Below are 19,821 nucleotides of genomic sequence, written 5' to 3' on the forward strand. Positions count from 1 at the left end.
AGAGAAGAAGAGTGAACAGACAGACGGAAAGAAAAGAAAGGAAAATAAATAGGTGAAGGAAAGAATGAGGACGGGGGGAGTTTGTGTTAGAGAATTAACAAGTAGATTTAATGATCAAACTTTCATGTCTCGTGACTGTGCCAGAGACAGAAAGTGATGGAGAGTATAGAGACTCTGAACTCACTTTATAGTTCATCATCAAAACAGTTAACTATGTGACGAAGTCCTGCCTCAGGGCCTAGCAAGAGGAAGTGTCACGTGAAGTCTTCACTTCCAGACAAAGTTCAGCACGGGTCTAAATAATTTAGACTTTCATTTTAAATTAAGTCTTTCAAAAGGTTTCAGAATGAAGGAAGATGATACATCTATGAAGGATATTGTTAAAGTATTTCTTGGAGCTGAAACGATTAGTTGATTAAGGTTTGTATTTTTTGTGTTTGTTTGAGTCTTCTGTGATTTGGGATTTGGATAGTTGGTCAGACAAAACACGAAATGTGAAGATGTCACCATGGAGTCTGAGAATTTGTGATGGGTAATTTTCACTATTTGCACGGCAGCTAGATTCTTGTGATGTCACGAGAGCACACAAGAATCGCGGTATCACATCTCACATGAAAATCCATCTTGTCAGGCTTCAAGTAATGCGTTTGTGTCCGGCAAGCCAGACCACGGGCCACTCAGCATCCTGTGAGGAGCTACTGGTAGCTACGGGCGTGGCTTAGGTGTGTTTGTGAGGCAACAACACACAGCGAAAGTTCGTTCTAAACAACAATGGCGGCTCCTGAAGAGGATAAAGCTGATGCTGCAATAGCATCAGTTATATCAGAACTGGAGAGTATTTCTTAATTGAATGAAGAGCAAAGATCGGCACTGAAGGCTTTTCTCGATAGAAAAGATGTTTTTGCTCTTCTCCCGAATGGCTTCAGCAAGAGTTTGATTGACAGATGGTTCATCCAATCACCTGCCGAGTATTTTTTGAAAGTGTCTGCCCTTTTTCAAACAGTTTCCAATGACGGCTTCTCAGATGGTTCTGTGTAACAAACTATCTGGCGGGTCAGGTTAGACATTTTATAGACCAGACCAATCATGAAATAATTGGTAGATTAATCAGTAGGACGGACGTGCGGTCACAGTGACCTTGACCTTTGACCACCAAAATCTAGTCAGTTCATCAGGTTCACGAGAACTGACTGGATGGATGTACGGACAGACGTATTTTACTGACAGACGTATTTTACGCGAAGGCATAAAAATGAAATAAAAATTGAAAAAAAAACGTTTTGGGCCTTTTATTGTTGCAAAGGATAGACTTTTGCTATATAAAATTATACGTGATATGGGTTTTTCTCTGCTGACACATCTAATTTGCGATACAGAATCAACACGTAGTTACAACAGACCTAAGACACAATGTTTATGTTAATATAGAGTATGCAGTGGCCCCTTTAACAGGGCAGAGCTGTCGGTGAACAGCATGGGAGAACTGTTTTGTATCTTATCCACTGCTGGCACTATCACTGCCTACGGGCACACATGCTGTCAGAATGAGTCACCAGATTAGACCTGCTCGTGGTGCACATTCCCATTCATTTACTCTAATTCACACACATTCTGAACAAAACAACTGACATAATAGGCAGCAGCATACGGTGAAGTGTGTCTTTGAGAAAAAGGCAACATGAGGTGAACCCTAACTTGGCTGACAACACTGAATGTTAAGACTCAAAGGAAGAAAATGTTCACATGAACACATCAGGCACTGAAATAAATACAATACAGTAAATACAATAAGCGGTCTTTATTTGTACTTCTCTTAATGTTCTCATACCAGAAGGTGTGTGTGTCACACACTGCCTTGGAGTACAGAGGAGCACACTTATCAAAGACGATGTAGGTGGCGAACACTGTCTTGACCGGCTGGAGAGGAGGAGAGGCAAGGCAGAGAGGACACCAGGAGGAGGGGTGGAGAGAAAATTTAAAAAATGGGAAAAATAGAGAAAAGGAGGGACATTAAATCTGTTTTACCTTGATTCATTTAAAATACCAGAGTTAAAACATGAGGCAAATAGATGGTTAAACAAAACACCAGTCACGGGCCTAAAACAAATAGGGGATGACCTGTGCAACAAGAGAAGCACACTGTGTCTTTTATTTATCTTCATTCAGTGGCTCTGCATCTGTTGGATTTGTATCTGGATACGTACTGAATAATTCCTGCAATCTGACAAGTCAATGAATGTGTGATATTACATATAGATATATGGCATTTGATTAGGAGCAGCAAGGCAAAATTGTTTTGAAGTGGACTTTCTTCATATACTTCTGAGCAAAAATAACATTATTCACGCCGATGACGGCTTAATGCTGAAACGCGTTTGTTTGTTTGCCCAGAATAAACTAAAAAAGACTCTTTATCTGTGAGTGCCGGTGATTTGTTTCTTCAAAAATAACATTATCCAATAAAGATGTCTGAAGGACACTAAAGGCCCATTTTACACCAAGTCTGTTTTTTTTGTCAAAAATTGTCGCACGTTTAATACCGACTCTGAAACTTTCATCCGTCAATAAAGTTTTCGGCACAGATTCTATTTTCTGCGTTTTTTGGCATCCGTCATAAGCCATGAGAGGGTTGTTTGACTACTCAGAGCCACCGTCCGTTCAAACGTCATCATCCAAAATGGCATCTGATAAACATTCACTTCGTCTCCCGGCACAAAGCAATTTAACGATAAAGAAATAAAAGAATACAGAGATGCTGATGGACTGTGGCAGGTAATTGCAGAATTGCAGCTCTATGCAGCTAAACGATAGCTTCTTGCTAATGCCATTCATTCATTAGTCCCGTTTGAGACTAGCGCTATCCATTGCACCCACGATATTAATTCGGTTTTGTCTCGTATTTCAAATTTTTGAGGCGAATAGAATAATAAAACGCATCGGGCTCAGTGTGCAAGGTTTCGGTGCGTAACAATTTTTATCGGATGACCGATTAAAAAACCTATACAGAAAATACAGACTTGGTATGCAAAGGCCTTAATCCTGCCATGACAGTTTTCTGGCTTTCATAAATGGGGAGGTGTACATCCATCCATTATGATTCACAAGTACACTCATCAAGACCATGTGCAACTTCCTGCTGTGTGTGTGTGTGTGTGTCTCTGTGTGTGTGTGTGTGGAGCGGTGAATTGCTCTTTTCATGAGTGACTGTGACAGGTTTCTCATCAGGCCCTGAAGCCTCCTCGCAGTTAGAGACCATGTACAGCACAGCCCCCAAACAACAAACACACACACACTCGCATGAACGCATGCTGAACTGGGTGATGGTGTAAAAGACAGAGTTCCCTGTAAAACTACAGAGCCCTGAGACGTAGCTGGTACCACACGTGAGTGTGTGTTTGTGTGTGTGTTTGTGCGTCTGCACCGGCTGCTGGAACTAAGCGGGGCTCTTAATCACGGTTGTAACGGGCAACATTACCGGCAGCGGCAGCAGGCTAATGATGAATGCCCGAGTCTCCGTGCAAACCCTGACCTCCTTTTCTGCTGCGATGCACAAAAGGCTCTAGCTCTCTCACCAAAACACACACATACACATGCATTTGTGTACACACAAACAGGCATACCTTTGCATCAACACATACATCTAGACATATAAAAACTGCCGAGGCAAATGCTCATGGATGAAAATGCTTGCACATACACACATACAAACACGCTTTGCTGTTCCGTAGGTGTTTCACTTACAAAAGAGCCCAAAACATACCTTAAGCTCGGCACTGGAATAAGACAGCGAGAGAAAAACTGAGAAGTAAATGAGAGAAAGAGAGAGACGAGGACAGAAAGAGAAGTGGAGATATGAGAGTATTAAATGAAATGTAAATGAGAGAGAAAGAGCCGGAGTAATAGAAATAAAAGAGAAAAAGAGAGATCAGTACATGAGAGAGACAGATGGTGAAAAAAAAACGAAGTAAATGAGAGGTTTTGCAACAGAGGGAGTGAGTAGTTCTAAACGAGTGTAAAGTTTTGATGAAGGACAAACTAATGTCAGGGACTGGGGCGGTTCGGGCTTCCTGCTCCCCGGCTACCACATGTGATCCCGCCTGTCACTCACACTCCATCGCCATGACAATCATCGTAATGCCGACGCCTGGGGGCGGGGACAAGCCTGTCCTTGTAACAAACAGAACCCCTCCGCGATCTGACGCCAACAACTACGGAGAAGATCTCACACACACACACACTCACACACACACAACGACCAGCACACGGTGATGCCACATAAATAGAAACTCTTGCACGCAAAAGTTGAAGCAAATTCTAGTCTAAATTCAGCTCCATTTTTCAGTAACAATGATGTGATGTGATGTGTTACTGTCACGTGTCCAGAGCATGCTGCATGTGTTTGTGTGCTTGTTTTGTGTGTTTTCTGGATATGTGTGTGTGTGTGTGTGCTTATAAATGTATTTATTGTATGCATTCATACAGTGCATGTGAATTTGTGATCAATGTGTTCATAAACAGTATCATATGTGTGTGTGAGAGAGAGACTGTGTGTGTGTGCGTGTGTGTGTGTGTGTGTTAGCCATGGGGTAGAGAGCAGGGACTTGTCACGCTGAGGAAGAGATGGCAAACTGGATGGTGATGCCAGCCCTGTGTGACAGCTCCTTCACACACATACGCACACGCTCTCACGCACACACATATACACACACACACGCCGAAAACCCCCCAAACCTACCCTAGCCCACACTCTAGAGCTGTGAAAGCTGGGACGCAGAAAGAAAACGAGACTGGTGGAACCTCCTTTTAACTGGAGGCTGATTGGTGTGTGTGTGTGTGTGTGTGTGTGTGTGTGTGTGTGTGTGTTTGTGTGTGTGTGGGAGGTGGTGGGCTGGCGGGGAGGCAGTGAGGGAGGGAGGGGGTTCAAAGTGTCACATCAATTTGTGGCTGTGCTGTTTCTGAAAGAGGCTAACCCCACTGCCACTTAAGCTTAGCACAACAGTGAACAGCATACTGGCAGACAGGACACATACATACAATACACTCTCTCACACACACACACACACACATGCAAAGTACACTTGCAGAAATGCAGGCACACACAGTTATAAAGTTTCTACAGTAGTCAAACTCCAAATCCTTCACAAGGTGCACGTGTACCTTTGTCATTTTGAATTTCTACTGCATAACATTCTTAGTTCAGTAGAAAAAGATGAGTTCATTCAGCGCCACACGCCATCATACAAGATAACAACACATACTGACAATATTTCTGCTGATTTTACATACGGGATGACAGGATGACAGAGAGTGAGTGCAGCAAGGATTGAGAAACACAACAGCATGCAAACAATTGCTAAACGGGCCTTGATGCTTTTAAAGACTGATTCCAACATCTGCACACACACATAGTTGAGCTGTCATATTCTGCAAATCCATCAAAGCGTTTGCCTAAAATGATATTTCAGTGGGATGCTCCATTGTGCCTCTGAGCCCAGAGCGCAGGCAGCCAACTGAGGTGAGGTTGCTGGTTAGAAGCCCCCAGGGGTGACCTGGCCCGGGCCCCAGACCACTTTAACCACTCGTCTCCATTAACAGGCTCCCAGATATCATTATGCTCCCTGGGGACCAGGCGTGCTCTAACCAACCATTTACCCTTTCGCTCTCTCCTTTATTTCTCCCTCTCATTTCTCCCTCTCTCTGCCATGATGTTACTCAATGAAAAAAGACAGCGGGGAGAAAAAAATATGAGATTGATTTATTTGCTTCAGTGTTCTTTGGGATGGAGTCCTCTCCCTCTCTTTCTCTCCCGTTTCTCTCGCTCTCTTTCTCTGCAAACTGAAACCAATTAGCGAGCAGAGCACTTGTAGCGGGGAATGTAGGGCAAGCGAGGAGTAATAAAAAAGTATTGACTTTTCTGTGACTGTACGCGGCGTGAAAGGGGTGCCGCGGCCTTGTCCGACATGAAAGGAGCTCCATTAATTTCACTTATTTCACCCAGGCCCCTGTCAGGAGGCCCTAATGCGTCCCAGGCGCACTTCTCACATGCAGACACTCAGACAGCGCAACGCAGCTCGGGCCTGGTTACCAAATGAGTTTACATTATATATCAGAGTGAGAGAGAGAGAGACAGACAGAGAGAGAGAAAGAGAGAGAGAGGGGAGCGCAAGAGAAAGGAGTAATTTCTAATTCCCTGGTTGAGACACAAAGCGAGGCCTTTCATACGTAGCTAATTTTGCCCCAGCCTCACCTCCTCATCCTCCTCCCGCCTTGCTTTCTCTCTCTCTCTTTCTCGTTCTGCATCATGTAAAGGCCTCAGTTCCAGGAAAATGACCTACACTGCCAAAACAGGGCCGCAACATATCAGCCTGACAATAAGATAGTAAGACACTTTGGTTTCAAATTCCTAGCAACCACTCAGTCCACCAAAAAAAGGTAAAGCCAAGCAAGTAGTGTGGCAAGAGTGAGTAAGTAGACAACATAAATGTTGGTATAAATTTCAGCTGCAAAGGTGAAAAAGCCTATTGTAAAAACTATGATTCTCCTTTTTAAAACCAACCTTGAGGCTGGCCCACACTAAAAGATTTTCTAAATCTTAAAGCGTCAGTAGGCAGAAAGTTTGTGGCATCATTGGGCTAAAATTCCATAATAACCTTTCAGAATATTTTAATTCAAGTGTTCTGAGAGATGACTAGACTTCTGCACCTCCTCATGGCTCTGTTTTCAGGCTTTAAAAAATGTAGCCCGTGACGGGAGACTTTGGCCAATCACAGGTAATTTCAGAGAGAGAGCGTTCCTATTGAGCGTTCCTATTGGCTGTGCTCCGGTTGGTATTTCCTCAACTGATCTCAACATGGCTGCCAGGTCACAAACTTTCTCATTTTACAGCTAAACAGTACACTACAAGATGTTTCTGAAAACATTTGAGGCGAGAAATAGGCATTACAGTAACAGAATATTGATTCATATTTGACACCACTGTCAGGATATAGTGACTGTTTTATAAAAATAACTTTTTTCAATCAGATTTGCTCCATTTCTACCCACTGCAGATTTAACAAATACCAGAGGTACAGAGACCCCACACATAACAACATGTTATGTTAAATTTAACAGTTTTGTTCCTATAGTGTGGGGTGAGCAACGATTTGGCCAAAACAGCACATGACACTAACACTAACAGATTCCATTTATGAACAAGAGTCCCGACTCTTAAAACCGGATATCTCACAAAATCTCTCACGATCAAAAGTGACTTTAGTGTAAACAAACCTGGCGGACGACGGGCAGGAAGAATTAGCAATGTTAAAAAATTAAAATTCACAAAGAAAAAAGATGGATGAAGTCATGGAGACACGTTAAATAAACACTTGTTGTTGCCACACATCAAAAAGTTGGTCCTCCACTTCTGAGGACCATCTTACTACTACTTTATGCTTCGCGTTTGTGTTTGTATTTGTCTTTCCTTCTTCGGTCAGCTTGGTTTTCAATTGGCTATCGTTCTTTCCCACGTGACTGTATCATCGGCTGTCCTTGGTGTTCCCCACACACAACAGGATATCCGATCGCAATATTGAACATGTTTAATATTTGCGATTTGAAATTGGAGCGACCAGTATGGACTTCTGAGCCGACCGGGGGATGTAAAGCTAGAATGTGGGTCTCATGTAATTGCAAAAGGTTAAAAAAATTAAAGGTGGCTATTTCAAAATCTTACTTGGGGAAATTTTTTACAACAGTATGATGGCACATCAGACATTGATTCAACTTGTAGAAAGAGCCTTGAAACCTGTCTAACTAAAAACACACCTAGTTTAATTTGTGCCAGAACCCAAATCCACCTCTGACGTACAATGTTCAGTGCATTTCCCTGTGGTTTTACCACAGTTCTCTTGTCTGACTTCTGATTAAGTAAAAACCAGTTAGCAATAAGAAGCTCCAAGAACCTTTCTCATCTGGCTCTTGGGGATGGCCTACTGTCACCAGGTAAATTCCATTTACCTGGAATTTTAGCATCATTGTGTGTGTGTGTGAGTATGTGTGTGTGTGTGTGTGAGAATGTGTGTTTGCATGTGCACACACGCATGCATGTGTATGCCAGAGATAGACGCGCCCCAGAGTGTGTGTGTGTGTGTGTGTGTGTGTGTGTGTGTGTGAAGGTGTATGTGTGTGTGTGAAAAAGAGCGAAGAGTGAGAGGCTATCTGCAGACAGAAACTAATCAGTGTGTGTGAGATAAGAAAGCAGCCTTTATGGTGTATGGTAATCAGCCCCCCCTCGGCCTGCCACCGCCATGCATAATCACCACGACTTATTCACATGATTGATGAAATATGCGTCTGTGAAATCCGAGCTGCTTTTGTTATCATCCTGTTTTTTTCCCCTCTCCCCCCTCTCTTTCCTTTTCTCTCAATCTTTTTTTTTTGTCTTGTTCAACCTCTCGGTCTCTCTAAATATCTCTCCCCTGCTCTGCAGTGGTCAAAGATGTTTGGGAACATGTACAAACAAGAAATTACACACACAGTAGGGGGTCCATCTTGAAACTATGTACATGCACACACACACACACTCACTCTACACTTACTTTTCTCTCATAAGGTAGTAATATGATGCATGAGAGATGCATGCAAAAAAGAGGAATATGAAGAAATGGAAGAGGGGAAAAAAAGATAAGGGTAAGAAGAATGAGTAAATGAGAAGAAACATTAATTGTGCTGTCCTGCAGAGAAGTGTTGGCTGGATTAGAGGGGGATGAGAGGACAGAGAGAGAGAGATGGAGTGATAGATGGAATTAGATGGATAGATGCTTCAGAGAGCTCTTGTCACTGACGCTGAATCGCATTAATCAGGGAACGGATGCAGAATTCCTAACTAATGCAATGTGAAGAAACAAAGAAACTATTTAAAGTGGCAATAGACAACTTTTCAACTTCCCCTCTAGCGTTTCCAAGTGGTATTATTGTTGGCACCGCTGTCGCAAAGACAATCGGATTGCTTTCCGTTTTCCTCGCAGTCGCAGTCCACGTCTCTTCTGCCAACAGCATGGGGTCACTCCCTCTCATCTTGCCCCGTGCACAGGCAGTCTCCTCCTCGCTGCAACCAAAACAATCACTAAGCTTTGTGAAAATGAATCGTGATGACATCGCCAATATGTAAATTACTGTATGGCGTCATCTGGCGACCTTTAGCAACTTTTGGAGCTAGTGCTAGCTACTTTCATTGGAAAAGAGTTGGCAGCTCAACCCACGAGACACTGCATTTTGTTTTCCACAGTTACTTTGGTTGTTCCACCGTCCGCCATTTTTGCTACTGGGGATAGTAACTGCAAAGAACTTACATTGATACTCTTTGGTAACTGTGGATAGCTACCGATAGCTAACGATCCACTGGGGGAAACAAAAACGCTATCCTCTTCCTGTTTTAATTGCACAATGGTTGAAGCACTTCCTTTGTGCCATAAATAGAGCCTTTATTTTCCCGAACTTGCATGGTGAAAGTGAGGCTTAGGGAACCAATCTAAACACAATCATTGGTCAATCCATTTCCATAACTTCAGCTTGAATATCATGTTTAATTTCATATTCATTGGGTCTTTTTCTTATGAGTTTTTGTGCATACAGTACTACTACTAAGCCATGAATGTTGATGTTCTGCTTTACCCACTAGAGAGTCGTGGTAAAGTACCTTGAACTCATGAAGATAGTTTAGCAAGAGGTCTGGGCTGAAGAAGGTTGAGCATAAAGAACTTTTGCTTCGATACAATGCAGAATCATATTTGGATCATATTTCATTGTCTTACCGATACTGCTCCCCCACCAGCGCAGCCCCTTGTGTTATTTTAACACTGGGTGGCTTTCTCCCTGACCGTCCGCTAAGAAGGGTGAACAAGTTTTGGCCCAGGACTTGCCAAACCGACCCAGACACACCAAACCGACATCAATGAACTAGTAGCAAAAAAGGTTTACAGTTGCGCCGCCTCACGTCGCCTGTGTCTTGGCCAAAAAGTTGCACTCAAAAACACCACAAATTCTACAGCCAAAGGCCAATTACTACGTACATTCTGCGTGAGATGAATTAACTCTCCCTACCAGCAGGTAGCGGTAGTCTGTATTCGTCGTTCGAAAAGGGGAACCGGAAGACCGAGGACTGACTGATGACAGACGCTCACGGACAGCCCGAAATTGGCCGACGGCCGACCGTCAGCTTGGTGCGTCAGGGCCTTTAGGCTAACACACGATGGATAGGATAGGACTAGGAGAGACAAATCTTGGGAAGAGAGCTGGGACTAGGACTGATTTGGGCCATGGGGGAAGGTGGGGGCTGCGGCTGAGGGTAAGATTAAGACCGGGCTGGGGCTGGTGAATTAAGGCCCCAAGCCTCAGGGCGCTATTACACATCTATAATGAGAAACGGAGAAGAGGGGGGCTTGTCTTTGCACCTCGGCACACCTTAGATTAAATATGCACAATTCCCATGCAAAATGGGCCAGGAACAGCCGGGACCAGCGTTGCTGTCTAATCCCCTGTGCTGGAGTTGTTTCAGCCAGGGTTAACAGGCTCATCAGTCAACACAGACTGCTTAGCACAGGACATCAAGGCCATTTGCAGGTTTAAGTGTTTGTGATTGCTTCCCTTTCCAGATCCCAACGCCACCCCAGCCCCCCACACATGCTCCCTTTTCTGGCTAGTGAGCATATGAGCCTGCAATAAGACACACACAGGCATGCACATATATCAACCATCTAATAGAATAGGCATGGCTTTCACATGAACATCAGGCCTAGTGTACAAAACAAAATATACAAACACAAACAAGACAAAAAACACCATATTTTCACACACAGTGGCATACTTTCATATATACACACCTTATCGCCAAAAAAATACTACTTTTGCCTGTACGACATATAAAATAATGAGAGATAATCTTATTATCAATAATTATGATAGGAGTTTAGCGTACAGCAATGGACTAAGATTCCTCAGGAGAAACAGAATGCGTAAAAGTTAAAAGGAAACAGGCGTCAAAACACATCTTCTACCTGCTATTAGAAAATGTATTCTTTCGCTTTTTTGAATGCAAAACACACATGTAAGTCTATGTATCCTGTCTGCTGTATCCTCTGTGTCCGTCTACACCATAGCTTCATTCCAATCCATTTGCATTTCACAGCCAGGGTTGACTTCTATCACCAACACACTGCTGTATGAGAGGGCTGTCATGTTCCTCAAGTATGCCTGTGTGTGTGTCTGTATTGTGCACTCAGCTATTTGATAGCACACACACCCACAACACATAGTTTGTGAGGCAAAGGGTGGTATGTGTGTGTGTGTGTGTGTGTGTGTGTGTGTGTGTGTGTGTGTGTGTGTGTGGGGAGGGGGGGCAGAAAAAAAGTTGCAGCTAGGTACTGTAGATGAAGAGGACAGAGAAAAAGAGAACAAGTGTGAAAATAAACAAGACAGCGAGGGAAAGAAAGAGTGATGGCAGGAGATAGAGATAGAGGAAGGCAGTGATTATACCACACTACATACAGCATGGTTCAGTGGAGCATATCTGCACAGGGACAGGCGCTCCATTAAAAGCACAGACATCCTTATCCTGCTTGTCTGCCTGCTTTCTCTTACATCCATGTATACATGGAGAGGAAACTATCTAAATAAACCTGAAAGCAATCTCCCATCTCGACTTCGCCTCAGAATAACCATGATGACAATGCATTTTATACAGCAGGTATCTTTTTTTTTCTTATTCGAGTGAGTATTAATCAAATACAGAATATTGATCTAATTTAAATTGGGTGTATTGTTGTGTTTACCAAAATAATTAATTTTCTCGAATGACCATATATGCTAACTATACAATTAATATGTTGGAACACCAGTTCATTGCAAATGAAATGCATCACTACTAAAGTTCTATCTTTCTATGTTTTAATGCAACATGGTTATGCATTTGACTCTGCTAGTGGTTGTGTTGTCTTGCTGGTGGTGTACAGCAACTACAGTGCAACAAATATATACTTTTTGTAAAGATGGATATCACAATAATTGTCGTGTTCTATTTCTCTCATCCTTAATTATGGTACATCTAAACCTCATTTTCTGCTGAACTGTGGTTATTGAGTCTCACTAATCTCATTCTATGATTTAAGGATTGTATTTCTCTCAACGAAAGAGATTTTACTTGACTAGCACTACCACTTAGGTGTATTCTATTAACATTAACAACAACATAATGCCAATTAGAGTGAACACTAAAATATTACTAGACAATTACTTGAAATAAAAATGCCAGACTTTTTAAAGGCTCATATTGTTTTTGTTTTTTTTCATATAGATTTGTGAAAAGGCCTCGGTTTACAGTAGGCCTGAAGGTTGCATTCAGGCCTAAAGAAACAAACCTAAACCTACAGCTGAATCATACTCAAGGCAGTTGTGAATATGTTTAATGATAAATTGCCAACGGAAATTTTATTTATTAGCTTTAAAACAGGAGCTTGACATAAATTCACTCGATTAAGTTAAAAAATTGGCCTGAAGTGACCGGAGTTAATCTGGTCAAGTCGGGTCCAACAGCTTTGAACATAAATAATATAGTCTAATGTCATTCTTTCTCTTAAGTCACACCAAAATATGATTGCTAATCATTTAATTGAGACTGTCAATTTAATATCATGTTGTGTGCACTCGGCTCTCAGCGTTACTCTGTATGCAGGCCTCGCAGTGCAAAATGCCATCGTAATGGAAGCAAAGTGTTGGGTTAATTGATAAATCTGAGGTCCTGAGTAGGAAGGAGTGTGGCAGGGGGAATGTTTTACGGCTGTGCAAATGAAGGGGCTGCAGAGTTTTACACACGCCGTAAAATGGTTATGGAGAATTAGCGTTCTTTCTTTCTCACCGCAGTAACCTGGACACTAATGCAGCAGAGCTGGAGAGATGGATGGACATGATAATGTAGGAAATACATACACAGACACATAAAAGGTAGACATATATGAGTTCCCTGCCCCACCTAATTCCATTGTCTGTACTTGTGGCCTAATTCAGTTTAGGTATTAATTGCTAATGAATACCATTCCCATTAAAATGATCCCTCATACATCAGTTGTATGCATCATGGTGATACATTATGGCTGAGGCCATTAAGAACAAGCTAGCATGTGTGTGTATGTGTGTAGACACACTTTTCCTGTGCCCGTTGCCTGAAGCTTTGCACCCACAATACAATAATGATAATAATAAAGCCACAACAGAGTTTCTGGGAGGAGAGTGTGTGTTGTGGCGAGAGGAGGTAACGAGGACGATGCGGTTGCAACATTAAAATATATGTGGGTAGGCTATCGGCAATGGTCTGTGTATATGCACGTATTTGTGTGTGCATGTGATTGTATATGTCTATGTGCATGTGTTCAGGAAAGCAGGGATGCCTGTGCAAACGTGTGTTCTGGCGTGTATCGGTGTTGGTTCCGATCAGACGCTAGCTTTTGAAAGTTGTGACGGGTGTCAGTCTAATGCGAGAGGAAGGAAAGGCTCGGAGCGCAGACAGACACAGACGTGACCACTCACTGTAGTGTACTTGATTAGCACGTAGCCTCCTAATTAGCTAGCCTCTATGGTTACAGGCAGTACCGCTGGTGACATGGCTAATAACACAACCACAAAATTAGCATGGACAGAGAGGGCTTTCCCATATCTGCATTTGAAATTAGTCATTGCTGGTGCATTTAGCTGGCGCAGAAGCTGGAAAACCTTGAGTATTTTATCCTGCAATGAACATTACAGTGCAGGCTGTATTAAACTTTTCAACTTTAAGAGGTTTAGGTGCTCACTCACAAAACAGTAAAGTCGGAGCTACAATTATAAAGTAGAGCTCTGAATTTCAGGCTGGTGTTGAAATATGGAGCTTCAAGAGAGTTTGACGAGAAATGAGGGATGTGAATGAGTAAAGGACAGAGCTGTAGAAGAGGGTCTGAGGTCTATGAAGCTAATCTTTAGTTTGGACCCTGAGAGGTCAAGGCCAGGGCACATATAGGAGCTGGAGAAATGGCAACTATTACACAGCCCCCCTTGGCCTAAGCCAGGGCCATTGAGTTCCTGGAGAGGTGGGTACTGGCATCTGTGTGATGATTATGTGTGGATGTATGTGTCCTGACAGGTTGGGCTTTCTTACTGTGACACAGATGGCTAAGGTAAATAAAGGTCCAAGAGTCATGGGCTATTTCTAGGGCCTGGTTTGGATTGGGGATGCTGTGTGCATACTGCCAAGAGCTGTGATGGTCAAGCCAGAGAATCGTGGTCTCTGGAACTAGGAAAAAACTGGGCTATGTTAATGATGAGGCTTCAGGCTGTGTAGAGGGCTGCAGCAAGGCTTAGGGTGATGATTACAAGCAGGGCTAGGTAATGTGGCAGAGGCTGGGTGAGAGGGCTGTGGCTAGGGTTTGAAAATAATTAGGAGCATGGCTGGATAACACAGCTAGATAATGTGGCTGGGGGGAGGCTGGCTGGGCACGGTATGAAGATGATGAGTACCAGGGTTGAGCTGTCCACTCCATTGGCCCTCTGAGCTGTGACAAGAAGCTCTGCTGGCTGCTGCTGTAGCTGGGGGTGATGCCAACGATAGGACTAATGCACTAATTACCACAGAGCGAGAGAAGAAAGAGAGAGTAAATAGAGGTAGAGAGGGATACAGAAAGATGGAGCGTCAGACAGAGAGACGAAAAGGGGGAAATCTGAGGTCTGATGAGCTCTGAGTGACAGCGGTATGACACGACTGGGCTGAGAGCAGGCACTGCTATCTTCATCATCTTCATCAACAACATCCTACACAACAGCAGCAGCAGTGTTGTCACAGAGAAAAGGACGTTTAGCCAGCATATATGAACATGTGTTTGGATGTTATGTATATATTTAGAACACGTGCATTTGTCCACCCCAATTAAAACATGAAAGTATAGAGGACTTTTTTTTTTTTGAAGAACCGCTTGAATGCAATCCATGGATGCAACAATGCCTACGGTAAAGAGGGTGGTGACATGCAACCTCAAAAGCAATGATTGCAATCTATCATAAAACAGAAAGAAGAAGAAGTGATGTTGAAGCTCCAAGTCCTGGAGGTGGACTGAAGAAAACACAGCAAAGCTGCGTTATTAAAGACGCAAATTAGAGAATAGGAAAAAACAAAAAGCAGAATTCTAGTCAACTATTTTCAGATTCTGTTCAACTACGACGGAGTATTAGGGCCACCGTTTGAAAAAAATAATAATCTGAGATTTCGAGAATGAAGTCATAATATTCAGAGAATGAAGTCATAATAGAATAGGTTGCCAAGAGTCATGTGCATGTTTTAGCATTTCCTGACAGTCCATAAGCTACTGTAGCCTACAGTTATTTTGACTGGTAGAACGTTTGGAGTGCACTGTGGCGTCTTTCCTCTGACCTGTAGCTCCGTGTCACACATTTGTGTTAAGGTTACTTCCCCAAACAAAAGACACAAAATGTGTGTTGACTCAGCAGGGATAACATTAAATGAGAAAAGTTGATCTACAGGAGAATAAATATTTGAAAGCAATACAGAATGAAAGAGTCTTACTGTGTTATTGTATATGAACTAACACGGCCCCAGGAAGTGGAGATAAATAAGTATGGTATATTATATTCCATTATGTTTTGAATTGTCACCTTGCACCTGAATTTTGTTTGCCTTTATATAACTAAAGACCATTTCCACCACAAATTGATGTAGAAAAGGTACAAATTTGTGCATAAAAATTAAGTATTTTACGCTCAAAATTTGAGTGTTTTGATAAGTAGATCCCAGCATTGTTTGTATCTCAGGCACTATCAACAACCACATGCACACCACGAGCATGGAGCGATGACGCAATGACATACTGTAAACGTGTATGTCAAAATATCAACCAGTAGACGAATTTCTATCATCCAACAACATATCTCATCATACAGTCTAGCTCTGATGTTCCACAAACCACACAATTAATTTGTTGTTGTTTGTTTTGTTGGAAATAGGGTTCAGTGACGGCTGATGTTTTGATTTGCGGCCTGCAATGCATTTTTTGCTTTAGCAAATGTCCCTGTGTAGAGTCTCTAATTTAAATGGTGAGCTAAATTATCACTGATGGCTTTAATTTTAATGGCGCCAGTGAAAATCTTCATTTACCACACATGCTCAAACACAAAAACCCTACAAGCTTTCCATCAATACTGTATTTTACAAATATAGCGTAGATGCACCGAGCAAAACTGATCATACTCCCCCGGCCCCTGTCGTCAGCTGCAGGAGACCCCATTCACCCGCCCACTCACTCCCCATACTTATTTATCTCCACTTCCTGGGGCCGTGTTAGTTCATTCCCCTGTCGCTGCTCGCTCCTTCTTCCCTCGCTCCTCTCTCTCTCTTGTTTCACTCCTCGTTTCCGGGCAATTGGGTCTGGGTGCTGGTGGTGGGGGGTAAGAGGTTGGGGTGGAGCTGCTGGGAACTTTGTGTGCGAGTGTGTGTGTGTGTGTGTGTGTGTGTGTGTGTGTGCGTGTACGTGGGTGTGTGTGTGTGTGCTGGGAAGTGAGCTAATAAAGGACGGTGATCCATGAAAGGCCTTGAGCAAAGACACAGTCAATTACCTAATGCCTGGACCAGACCGCAGGGCCCACGCACACACATTCTCTCTCTAACATACTCACTCACACACACACACACACACACACACCCATGCATACACCTCATTTACGTATACATGGAGAGGGGGCAGTGGAGGGCATAACTGGGAATTGTGTGCATGTGTGTGGGTGGGTGTGCATATGCGTGTGATGGAGAGCGGCGACTTATTAAATTGCTGTCACTTTTGACAAATTTGTGCAACTCAAGTTGAAAGGGTTAGGCTGCACGGCGTCTCTGTTTTTCCTCTTTTCTTTTAGAGGAGAATAATACCTTTCAGACCAGGCAACCCCAGCATAAACCTGTGACTGCCATCAGTCTGCATGGGTTGACAAGTGTCGTCTGACCTGGCTTCATTCCCAGCTCTCGACCTGGATTTAACACGGGTCCGACGTTGATTGACTTTGATGTGAAAGGGTGAACATGGAGTTCTATAATAACTATGTGGTCACTATAAAATTATTATAGGCTTAATATAAATCTACAGCAGACACCATGTTACTCTTCTCAATCTCAGAGACTTTCGACTCTTGATTGTACAGTTTAGGTAGTTGTATTAACGAGGTGGCACATAAAGGAAAAAAACATAATTCCCACACAATCATGTCAAATATTGCAACAACCTCTTTGAATGAAGCGAAACACAGAAAAATACATTTATACAGTCTTGCATAATTATGTGTTTTAGTCGTGGTGAACAACGTTGACCGTGTTCGGCAGCGGTCTGAAATAAATGGGTCATATGCAGGTTTACCACATCTTCATTATCCTGTGTAACACACAAGGCTTTAAGTGTTTTCCACCTTGATGGATTCTGTATGTGTGTGTGGAGGCCCGGCAGAAGAGGAAGCATTCATCAGCTATGCATCTCTGCACAGCACGGTGGCTAGGTAGGTGGGTGTGTGGTCTCCAAAGATGACTTAATTTTAGGATTTAATTTGAGATAACTACGTGAGGGATAATGTACAGCGAGCCGGTCATTTTTGCAAAATAAACCCCAACAAGGCGATGCAGGACACAATAATGACCCGCTCGCTGTACATTATCCTGCCTATTACACGGCTACTTACTTAAGAAATCAATAATGTGACACAAAAATGGTCCTCCAGAGTCCAAGATCAGAACTGCGTCCATAGCAACGGTCTGCTATAAAGAAACAACAGACCGTAGAACGCCGTGATTGACCAATCAGAATCAAGTATTCAACAAAGCCATGTAATAAATGATAATAATAATAATAATAATAATAATAATAATAATAATCATCATCATCATCATCATCATAATAATCATAATAATCATAATAATCATGATGTTTGTGTTTGTAGTTTTCAACCTACCTCCTCTTGGTGTGTAATCTATCTGAAGCTATTGGCATAGGCCTGCTGAGTAAAGGAATTTCTGCTGGGGCTCAGATGGTGGAGCATACTTCCTGTTCCTCTGGTTGGTGAAGAAGAAGAAGAGAAACAACAACAAAAAAAAGTTATGTTATGAAGGTTGCAGTTCAACTCAGGTTAGTCTTTAGTAAAATATCAGTGATAACAGTGATTAAGTTGAGAATGAATCCATAATGCAGAAAATTTAGCTAACACATAAAACAACACGAAATCCACCGACAAGGCACAGAGGGAAAACTCAGATATGTAAGTTCCTTTTAAAAATGTCTATTTAGTTATTTGATCGCATTGAGACAAAAAGATTGAAAGGCTGGAGTGGAGAGAAGACTGGGTGGTCGTTTATACTGTAGTCAGGGAAATGATTGTGTGAGACAGATCAAAGAGAGGGTTAATAACAGTACTTCACACACACAACTGAGTAGATTAGCCTGAGAGTGGTAATGAGGATGGAGCCAAGACGTTTTAGCTAAGATACCCACACACACATATACATACACATGAACGATTCCTAATTAAAACTAATACAAGCCTTGAAATAAAGCAGGGAGAGACTGTTTATAATAAACCCAGTCTGAAGCAGTCTTAAAATAATCTCCTGGCATACACCCATTAGTTTTCATAATAAGGATGTGTCCATTTGCTACTTAATGTTGCATGAATTTGCTTGTGTTGAGTGCATACAATATACAGTACATGCATGTACTGTGCATGTATGCTTGGTGTATGAAAAAAAAAATGACATAATTAAGGAAAACGTGTAATTCTGTGTGTGGTTGTGTTTTTGCGTGTATTATGCGTCTGCGTAGCGTTCTCACAATGTGCCAGTGGGGCTTCTCATGGACTCGTGTTGTCGAAGCTGTTTCTGGGCCTCCTCCAGGTGTGTGTAAGAGGTCTGCAGACGCAACGTCAGGTCAGGACAACGCACGCGCTGCTCCCACATTTCCCCCGGCTCTCTGAGCAGACCCTGGAATAATCACAACCACCAACACACACACACACACACACACACACACACAAGAATCAGATAATGATCACTGTATCGTTCTGTTTCAGACCCCCCCGCCTCTTTCTTTCTCTGATCCCTCTCCCACAGGTAGCGATGGCTTACAGCTAAAACCAGAGGCCAATCCTCTTCATCTCTCCTCCTGTGACACAGAGACCAAGAGCGAAGCAGAGAGGGAGAGAGAAAAAGAGAGTGAAGAAAATTATGATATCAGGTGAGAGAAAGAGGAGACCAGGAGACCAAGCGTGCCACAGTAAAAGTGAGTGACACAGAGAGAGGAGAGGAGCTACAACAAGTGAGCAAGATGGCGAAAAGAGAGGACAACATACACAATCAGCTGCATATCTACTATAAAGTCTGATTAACCTCAGAGACAATCACGGTTTAATCAGGCTTGATCTTCCCCTACTCCAAATGATAATATGCTTTATTCTCATTTTTTTCCCAAATATAATGCTTTCCCTTCATATATCATGTCTTTGGGATTTGCCCAGGCAACATCATCACAGCATTGCAACCTTAGAAAAAACACCTTAATAAAATAAAAGTAAGGACAATTTCACTTTGACTGACATCCAACTTTGTGAAACTAATATCATGGCACAAATACAATGTTATTAGAGCATAAAATGAAAAGGGAAAAATTATGTTTTAAGAGTTAAGTAAAATAATTTTTTTTCAAGACAACAATAAAGAAAAATGTCATTCGCTACAACAGTATATAGTTTTTATGTGTTTTTAACAGTTTTTTGACAACA

The 19,821-nt window shown here is 42.5% G+C and overlaps 1 protein-coding gene across 1 annotated transcript in view; it reads right to left on the bottom strand.

The window, feature by feature from the left end:
- Positions 1 to 1,769: 1,769 nt before the first annotated feature.
- The window catches only part of spata17 (spermatogenesis associated 17), a 41,045-nt gene continuing 22,993 nt past the window's right edge, over positions 1,770 to 19,821 (bottom strand). The window contains exons 8-10 of the mRNA XM_037789637.1: positions 18,876 to 19,024; positions 18,004 to 18,103; positions 1,770 to 1,917 (exon numbers count right to left, since the gene is read on the bottom strand). Of these exons, the coding sequence (XP_037645565.1) occupies positions 18,022 to 18,103; positions 18,876 to 19,024 (231 nt within the window). The 3' untranslated portion in view covers positions 1,770 to 1,917; positions 18,004 to 18,021. The remainder of the gene's footprint in view (positions 1,918 to 18,003; positions 18,104 to 18,875; positions 19,025 to 19,821) is intronic.

Source organism: Sebastes umbrosus, chromosome 2 (assembly GCF_015220745.1).
Source record: "Sebastes umbrosus isolate fSebUmb1 chromosome 2, fSebUmb1.pri, whole genome shotgun sequence".
Lineage (NCBI taxonomy): Eukaryota > Metazoa > Chordata > Actinopteri > Perciformes > Sebastidae > Sebastes > Sebastes umbrosus.